General features: G+C 37.7%; 1 protein-coding gene across 1 annotated transcript; it reads right to left on the bottom strand.

Moving 5' to 3' along the window:
* Positions 1 to 7124: 7124 nt before the first annotated feature.
* LOC110961171 (forkhead box protein B1-like) lies at positions 7125 to 9334 on the bottom strand. Its single transcript, XM_022208679.2, has one exon. The coding sequence runs from the start codon at positions 8856 to 8858 to the stop codon at positions 7959 to 7961; it is 900 nt and encodes a 299-aa protein (XP_022064371.2). The 5' UTR covers positions 8859 to 9334; the 3' UTR covers positions 7125 to 7958.
* Between the last annotated feature and the right edge of the window lie 375 nt (positions 9335 to 9709).

The raw sequence follows: 9709 nt of genomic DNA, 5'->3' as shown, positions 1-9709 counted from the left end.
TTATTGCTTTTAAACACATTTTAAGTCAGATTTTAGAATTTGTGGGTCATTTTGTACACATGAAGTCATTTTGTTTTTAAGATCACTGTGAACATGTTTTGGGTCATTTTAGACATTTTTAAGTGATTTTATACAAATGTTAAGTCTTTTGGGAAGTTTTGTTGTCATGTAGAAATATTTTTTTGCCTTTTGCACAATTTTTGAGTCACCTTAAGTTTCAGACAGCTGTTGATTCATTCTAGACCATTTCTGAGTCATTCTGGAGGATTTTTGTGTCATTTCTGACTTTTTCTGAGTCATCCTGTTAGAATATTATCATATAATGGCTCATTTTTGAACATGAAAGTATGAAAATCTATTCATTAGATGTACTTTTATTTTTTCTCAGATTTCCTACATCCTCATCCTGTAGATATTCCTGGAAACTCCATGTTTCCAGACTTTTCCTCTCTACTCTGCTCATCATCTGTAGAAGATGTTCCTCCATGCTGGATGGATCTCCAACAGCTAGATCCTCTGTTCTCTGTTTCTGCTGCAGTTCTTTTATTGGTTTTCCTCTCAGTCTTCATGAAGACACTGCCTGCAGTTCAACTTGAAAACTCTCTGAATGTTTCCTCATTGTGGTGAAAACGCTTCATTTTTAGTAAATCTTTAAATGTGGAATGAAGGGATTTTGATTGATCATCATGTTAAAGTTCAGGCTTGGTTCACAATACAATAAAATCAGACGGTTGTTTGAGTTTGAACTGTTTCTGGCTGATAAATGATGTAAATCTGAAGTTGAGAGGTGAAGATTTGATGCTGTTTTCATCACAAACCACTTTAAACTGAAGGTTTTCTGGTTTAGGTTTGATGATCAGAGAAGAACAACATTTATTCTATCGGTCATTTACCATCAATACTTTTGAGTATTTTTCTCTTTTTTCCGTCATTTTATCACCAGATCGATTGGAACTATCAGATGAATTCATGGAAGTCGTCTCGTCCTTCATGTCTTATTGACGACTAAAGTCTTCTTTCACGGCGTTTCATCATCCGATGAATTCATTCATCAAAGTAAATAAGCCATGTGTTGTTTGTGGCTCTGCACGGCGTGTCATCATCATCATCATCACCATCATCATCACCATCATGTTGTTCTTGTTGTTCTCCTCCTCAGCCTGATCTCAGTTTGTTAATTAGCGTTTTGGTCGTCACGCCTCCAACCGGAGCTTCTAATTAAGCAACACTAACGGCAGCAGGTGATTAATTACAGCAGAGTCAACAGCCCACGTCGACTTCCTGCAGAGATTCATCTCTAATTACCACGCTTTGAGTCTTTGGGTTTGTTTCGAGTGAAACTGAAATCCTCGATGTTAAAAGTCTGTTTATGTTCAGACGCCTGAGAGTTACAGGAAGAACTCTGCGACATTTAAAGTCTGTTTTAGTTCTGGTTTCATGTTCAGAAGGTTTGTTTCTTCTGGTTCTGTCTCAGCACATTGTTCAACGCTCATTTGTACTTTTTTGTGGGTAACGTACAAATTAAGTTGGTGTGAGAATAAAAGTCATTATCAGGCCCCCTATCAGCTGTCATGTCTCAGCTGATTCTAACGTTAAAACGTCTGAAGTTCTTGAATCTTCTTGAATCTTGTTATGAAGCTGTAGGACGGTTTTAGAGTTGAAACTGAAACTGCTGTTGGTTTTGCAGTGAAATATGTTTCAACAAAAACATGCATTACACAAGAACTTTATGTTTTCTCAATGTAAGACGATAAATTTAGCGTCATGAAACTCATTAAATGGGGGAGACCAAAAACTGAGCTTTTATTTACCACAAACTCAACTAAATGTGTGGTTATTTATTAGTAAAGTCACAAAAAAAATCAGATATTGCTGGTACATGTTGCTATTATTTACCTCTCAGTTTTACCATTAGCATTAGCGATAGGTTAATCCAGAAGTTAAGCCAGTGTCTTCAACCTTGTTGGGTAGTTTTGTCCAATCTTGTTTCTCTGTTGTATTTAAACAGGCCGTTAATAACTTTAAAATAACGATTAAAAACATTATTCTTAAAAATATTTGGTTCTAACTATCGAGGTTTTCTTTAAAATAACTCGTGCATTTGAATGTCATAAAATGTTGTAATTTTGCAGTCAAAACTGTAAAATTAATTTTATTTTCTGTAAAAATGTGAATGTTTTGTGTGTTATTTTATAGATGGAATACCAAAAATGTTAAATAATGCTCATTTTTTCTGGCATATTAATATAATAAATTAATTTTACTGCTTTTATGTGTCCATATGGTCTTTCTGCTGTTTTATTTTATTGTTACATGAACCTGTCTGATTAGTTTTAATTGAATCTTTTCACATTTTTAAAAAAAATTCTGGACATTATGAAGTCTGTTTTGCTGTTTTGATTTCAATAATCAGATTATTTACTTGTCTCTGTAAGAAGTTATGTTCTGATTTCTGGTTTGAGGTTAAGGAAATGAATCTTCCAGTAAAGTTTCTTGGTTTAATCTCATTTCTTGTACTCTTCTGGCACCACTTGAGCCCAGTAAATGGCTGAAAGCGGTTCTGTGTGTTATTTGTTTTCAGTCTTCCTGTTTAAAGCCGGTGTGTTGAACTTGTGTGTGGTCAGGAGGTGGAGGTGGGGGGCGCCACAGACCCACATTTTTACCAAAACACTCGCCGTCTCTCGGCAACGCAACCAAGACCTAAACGCATTGACGAAGCACAATTGTGTTTGACACCAGGGAAGTGTTAACTGGATAATCCCTGACGGCCGCCCAGACGCTGCCTGCTGCTAATTCAGCAGCGGACAGACGGCTACTGTTCAAACAGCAAAACATACAACACAAGTTTACATACGCTGGGAAATCTGTCAAAGATCTGGAACATTCCAGAACTGAAGGACGTTTGGGCTTCTAAATGTTTGAAAACTCAACAGCTTTCTCAATCAATAATAGGTAATAAACTATCAGCTTTCACATCAATGGAAGCATTTTTATTCCACGCTTTGTGTTGTTTGCTAACCCTACTCTCAGGAAAATGCCAAATATTTTTCCAATATGTATATTTCTTTGAAGATTCTCATCACTTGAGTCATTTTAGAGAGATTTTTTGACCGATTTGGATGCATTTTTAATAATATTTCACGTTTTTGGTCAATTTAGAGATGTTTTTGTCGTTTCAGACAAACTTTGAGTCATTTAGGACAAGAACTGAGTCAGTTTGGACAGGGTTTGGGTATTTGGACAGATTAGAGTCATTTTAGAGTCTTTTGTCATTTTAGACAAGAATTGGGTCATTGTGGACAATCTGATTGAGAAAAAACTTGACTTCCTTTCACTTGAGTCATTTAGAAAAAGTTTATATTTGATCATTTTGGATCCAATTTTAGTAATTTTGGACATTTTTTTCAGTTATTATGGGGTTATAGTTATTACATCAGTACCACTGCCAGCACTGCTTTTCCTGGTCTCTATATAATTAGCTAATGTTTTAATTGTGAGGTAAAAGAAATATCTAGCTAAAAGTAATAATTAGTTAGGTAAATGTTTTTGATCATTAAGTAATGTTAGTCAGCTAATCCTTAGCTAAAAACAATAAATTATTTTCCCTAAAGTAAATATTTTAGTTGAAATTAAAGCATATTTAGCTGAAAGTAAATAGCCCGCTAGCTAACAGATACAAATATGAGCTAAAACAGAAGGCTAGCTAAAACTAAAAGTAATTGGTAGTTAGCTAAATGTACTGAATCGTGACCGAATTGTTAGCTTAAAGCAATAATGATTCTAAACTGTTTCTAAAAGTAAACATTTTTAGTTGAAATTATTACGATTCAGCTGAAAGTAAAGAATAGCTAGCTAAGTTATAAATGTGAGCTAAAATAATTGGCTTGCTAAAATTAAAAAGTAATAAGTAGTTAGGCAAATGTATTGAATTGTTAGCTTATCATTAGCTAAAAGCATAAATGATTCTAAACTGTTTTTCTAAAAGTACATATTTTTAATTTAAGTCTGTGGAATATTTTGCTCAAAGTAAATAGCAATTAGCTAAAAGTTATAAATGTTAGCTAAATTAAATGGCTAGCCAAAAGTAATGAAGGTTTGCTAATCGCATTAATTGTTTGCTAGTTAGTGAGTTCACTGTTAGCCAAAAGCAATAGAAGATTCTAAACTGTTTTCTGAAAGTAAACATTTTTGAAGTAATTAATTTTAGCTAAAAGCAATAATGCTAGCTAAGTTATGAATGTGAACTAAAATTAAAGGCTAGCAAAAGTAGTCAAGATTACTAAATGTATTGAAATTTGTTAACTAATTGTTAGCCAGCTAATAATTATCTAAAGCAATAAATGATTCTAAAGATCTTTCTAAAAGTAAACTTTAGTTTACAATTAACTATTCAGCAAAAAGTAATATATCTTGCTAAATTATAAATGTGGCTTAATAAGACTAGCTGAAAGTAATCAAATTAGATAAATAAACTGAATCGTTAGCTAATTGTAAGTCAGCTAGAGGTTACCCAGAAACGATAAATTATTCTTAACTGTTTTCTAAAAGTAAATGTTTTTAGTTGAAATTAATTAATGTTTAGCTGAAAGTAAATAATAGCTAGCTAAAAATTATAAATGTGAGCTAAACTAAATGGCTAAAAGTAATCAAGGCTACCTATCATATTAAATCGTTAGCTAATTGTTAGCCAGCTAATCGTTAGGCTAAAAGCAATAAATGATTCTAAACTGTTTTCTCAAAGTAAACATTTTTAGCTAAAATTACCATTTAGCTAAAAGTAAATAGCAGCTAGCACAGTCAGTAGTGGTTAGCACTGTCGCCTTGCAGCAAGAAGATCCCCGGTTCAAATCCCGGCCTGGGATCTTTCTGCATGGAGTTTGCATGTTCTCCCTGTGCATGCGTGGGTTTTCTCCGGGTACTCCGGCTTCCTCCCACAGTCCAAAAGCATGCTGAGGTTAATTGATCACTCTAAATTGTCCGTAGATGTGAATGTGAGTGTGATTGTGTGTCTGTATATGTAGCCCTGTGACAGACTGGTGACCTGTCCAGGGTGTCCCCTGCCTTCACCGAGTCAGCTGGGATAGACTCCAGCACCCTGACATAAGCGTTGTATAGAGGATAGATAAATAGCAGCTAGCTAAAAGTTATAATTCTGAGCTAAAATAAAAGTCTAACTAAAAATAATAGGTAGTTAGGTAAACGCATTAAATTGTTAATTGTTAGCTTAAAGCAATAAATGTTGCTCAATTGTTTTCTAAAAGTAAATAAAAGATATAAATGTAGCTAAAAATGATCACAGTTAACTAAACGTATTGAATCGTTAGCTAATTGTCAGCAAAAAACAATAAATGATTCAAACTAAGTAAACATTTTTAGTTAAAGATAATTATTTAGCTAAAATAAATGTTTGATTAACAATAACTTGATTGAATTTTACCGATCAGCTGATGAGAACAAACATTCTGATCAATAATCAATCAGAATCAGTTGTTAATACGTCGGTCGGTAAATATTGTGACATAAATCCTCAGATTCATCTGACAACAATAAAACCAGTAAATGTTTCCTGAAGGTCCACGTTTAATCGATCATTGATTATTGATCAGGAATTTGCTCCACATGTTTATTAGAATCACATTTTACTTCAGATGAAATAAACGTAAAGCAGCAGCAGATTCACATAAATACGGAGAAAAACTGTGCAGTAAAATCCTCATTTAGACGATCAGTGTGTGATATTAATGTGTGACCATTATTGATCCAGAATCCACCCATCACTGACGGTGTCTAGCTTTCTATTGTTTTCTGCCTGTTAAAGGATTTTGGGTGAATTTATCTTCATTTGAATCAGAATAAATAGTTGTGATTTTAAAAAAACAAGCAAGAAATTAAATATTTGTCTTTTACAGTTTCCTAATTTGCTGCTTTTCTCTGTTTTTTTATGATTGATTTAAAACCGTCACGTTAAAACCCGACGTCTCTGAGAAAATCACATTTATCTGAGCAAAAACACATAAATGAAGCAATAAAAGACGTTATTTTTATTATTATTATTATTATTATTAGTGGAGTCTGAAAGAAGATTAAATAAAAACTCTAAACTCAGAATGAGTCTCTTTGATTTCAGTCAAATTAAACATAAAACTGAAGCAAACGTCTGATTTAAACGGCATCAAAACTATTCATAATTACATTTATTTTCAGTCAACAAGTTGTGATTATTTCTGTTTATTGGATTAAAATTATTTAATAATTCAGCTTCTGTTGGTGCGAGGAGCAAACAGGAAAAATGATGTTTTTATGTTGTTTAGCTGCTAAATAAATCAGATTTTATAATTTAAATAGAAACTCAACATTTCATTGAAGAAAAGGAAGAAAATACTCAATTAAAAGTCAGTTTGTTCATTAAAGTTAAATAAATGAGAATTTATCGGATTAAAAACTGAGAACTCGTCACTGAGATAAGGATCAGTTTTTATTTTATTTAATTTCATTAATTTTACAGTTTTAACGTCTAAATATGAGATTCATTCATTTTATTTGGATTACTGTCAATTTTTATGCTGTTTTTTAGTCTGAATGTTGATTTTCTGCCTTTTTTGTCCGAATACATTCAAAGAAACAGTTTTAAGTGATTTGTACAAAAACAGAGAAAAGCAGCCGAAGAGGAAGAATATAGAATATGAATTTATTTTAGGTGATCAATCATTTTGATCACAGAATCAGAAAACTGAATAAAATGAAGCTTTAGTTTCTGATCCGAGGCCCAAAAAAGACAGAATAAAATCAGGTTTTATGTTTTTACATTAGAATAAAAGAAAAACTGAAGGTTTAAAAAGACTTTTATGAGCCGGAGGTGAAATTAAAGCAGAAATAAAACATTTATCTGGAGTTTAATCACATCAGAGGAATAAATCTGCTCCTCTTCAGGCTCACAGTCCGTCATTAAAGTGAATTATTGGTTCATTTAATTAAGAAAATGGACCAAACACATTCACCTAATTAAATTAAAACTATTCTTTAGTCGTTTTTCAAGCAAATGTTCAGAAGATTTTTACCTCATCTGACAGTAAATTTAAATTACTTCAGTTTTGAGCTGAAAGATCAAATAAATCAGCAGAAAATCAGAGAATTAAAGGATTTCAGGCCTTTTAGAGAATTTAATTTAGATAAAAATGAGGTTTGCTCTGAGAACTGCAGGAATCCTTTAATGATGTGATGAAGAGCAGAGTTCATGCTTTCAGCTTCAAAACCCCAAAAACCAGAAAATACAAAGAGTTCAGCATGCAGCGGCACAAAGACAGCAGCAAAACATCCCATAATACACCTACAGTCCTCATCATCCTCAGAAGAAAAGAAGCAGCAGAAAGACTGAAGAGTTAAAGAGTTAAAGAGTCATTAATCTGACTGCATTCAGCGCGAAGAAAAGAAGCAAACAAAAGCTCCAGAAAGACTCAGAAGCAGATCCAGCGATCCGTGAAGCAAAGAGGCAGGAAGGAGGACAGAGTGGAAGAAAAACGAGCAGAAAACACAAGAAAGTGGAAGAAAAACGGAGAAAAATGAAGGAAAAATGGGGAAAAAAGAAAGAGAAAAGAAAGAGAAACGGAGAAAAAGAAAAAAATGAAAGAAAAACTGATGATATCCAAATAAATCAAATAAACTGGAAAAAAATGAAGAAAACCAAATAAACTTAACAAAACTGAAATAAATCAAAAATAAATCTGGAATAAAACAGAAGAAAGCTGGAATGAAATTAAATGAAGCTGAATAAAAAGGGAGGAAATCTGAAATAAAAAGGAATAAAAGCTGAAAACGTGGAATAAAACTGGAGTTAAACTGAAATGAAACGGAAGGAAACTGGAGTAAAAGTGAATAAAAGTGGTTTTATTCTGCTGCAGGTCAGAGGTCACAGCCAGATGTTGTGTACTTTTCGGTAAATTAACGTGAACCGGCTCCGGTCAGTGAACCGTCACCGCGGACTGCAGCGTCTCTCCGGGCGCCGCCGGGCTGCTCTGTCCGGTCTGCGGGGACGTGGGGCTCAGGGACTGGGGAGAGTTCGCCAGGAAGGCCGGGATGTGGGCGGGGAGCCCCGGCAGCCCGGGCACCGAGCCGGGCGTCGGTTTGATGGGCACCGGGATGGCGGGCAGCGTCTGTCCGTGGCAGATGGACTTTAACGGCATCCCGTAGGCCGAGTAGTCACCGATGGGCGCCGCCGGGTCCATCATCCCGGAGCCGTACATGTGCGGCCAGGCGGGCGGCAGCTGGCTGTGCAGCGGGTATCCGGCGGGGCTGAAGGCCGCCAGGCCGCCGGGGACCTTGTACTCCCGGGCGATGATGTTCTCGATGGCGAACGGATGCTTGAAGCCGGACGGCGGCGCGGAGCTCAGGTTGTATCCGGCCGGCATCGGCGGCAGGTGCGCGGCGGCGTGCAGCGCGCTGAGCCGCAGCTTGGCCTGCTGCTGGAGGAAGTGCGCGGCGTCCTGCGGCTTGCTGGGACCCAACGGGTCGGGCGGCTGCAGGCTGCCCACCTTGAAGCGCTTCCTGCGCCGCAGAAAACTCCCGTTCTCGAACATGTCGCCGCAGTTCGGGTGCAGCGCCCAGAAGCTGCCCTTCCCGGGCTGGTCCGGTCTGCGGGGGATCTTGATGAAGCAGTCGTTGAAGGACAGGTTGTGGCGCAGAGAGTTCTGCCAGCGCTGCGTGTTCTCCCGGTAGTACGGGAAGCGGTCCATGATGAACTTGTAGATCTCGCTGAGCGGCAGCATCTTCTCCGGGCAGCTCTGGATGGCCATGGCCGTCAGGGAGATGTAGGAGTACGGAGGTTTCTGGTCGCTGTACGTGTTCCTGCCGGGACGAGGCATTGTTCTGGAGAACCGGACCGGACCGGACCGGCTTCAGTTCGGTCTGACTCTGTCCCGTCAGAGTGGAGAAACTTTATCCAAACTCCGACTCTACTGCCTCTTTACGCACAGACTCCAACTCTGTTTGTCCCGCATCGTCCCGCACACTTCCAGCTCCGCACTCAGGAAAGTTCCGGCAGCAGCTGCGGGTCTCTGCGGGTCTCCGGCAGCTGCAGCGCGGTGTCCGTCCTCCTCCTGCCCGCTGCGCTACGCCGCTGCCGCCTCCATGTCCAGGTCTGGACGGCGGAGACACCGGAGCCTCATTAAACCGGTTCACCGTCACATGACCGGAGGGAGGGGCGGCGTGGGGGTGGGGGCTCCGGTTCCTTTATTTACACCGAAACACGACAAGAGTCCCGTTAATCCACCGGAGAGGAGCGGAGAGGAGGAGAATCCAGCGGAGAGGACCGGAGGAGGTCTGATGGACGGAGCGTGTGTGTGTGTGTGTGTGTGTGTGTGTGTGTGTGTGTGTGTGTGACTAATTTCAGGACAAGTCGCTCCGCTGAGCCGCTGCTGGTGTTTTTAATTCTAATGTTTTTATTTTCGTTTCTTTTTGTTTTTATTTGTTTTTTCCTCCGTCAGTCTGGACCAGCGGCGGGTTTCTTCTCTCATTTTACCAACAGAACTCTGAACATCTTTCTTCCATAATTCGCTGCGTTTTGCTTTTTTAATAATCTTTTTATTTTCATGTTTCTTCTGTTTTTCTTGTTTCTGCTCAGATCTTTATTAAACCTTTGATTCTCTTCAGATTTAATTGTATTTATTTTTATTTTTAGCTGTATTTAGTTTCTTTATTTGCCCAAACTCTCCTT

The sequence above is a fragment of the Acanthochromis polyacanthus genome, chromosome 2 (assembly GCF_021347895.1).
Source record: "Acanthochromis polyacanthus isolate Apoly-LR-REF ecotype Palm Island chromosome 2, KAUST_Apoly_ChrSc, whole genome shotgun sequence".
NCBI classification, from domain to species: domain Eukaryota; kingdom Metazoa; phylum Chordata; class Actinopteri; family Pomacentridae; genus Acanthochromis; species Acanthochromis polyacanthus.
The sequence above is the reverse complement of the archived record's forward strand: the minus strand, read 5'-3'. Positions and strand labels throughout refer to the sequence as shown.

What these genes read in the sequence shown, in the direction of transcription:
- LOC110961171 (XM_022208679.2), bottom strand. Translation starts at nt 8,858, where the DNA reads ATGCCTCGTCCCGGCAGGAACACGTACAGCGACCAGAAACCTCCGTAC.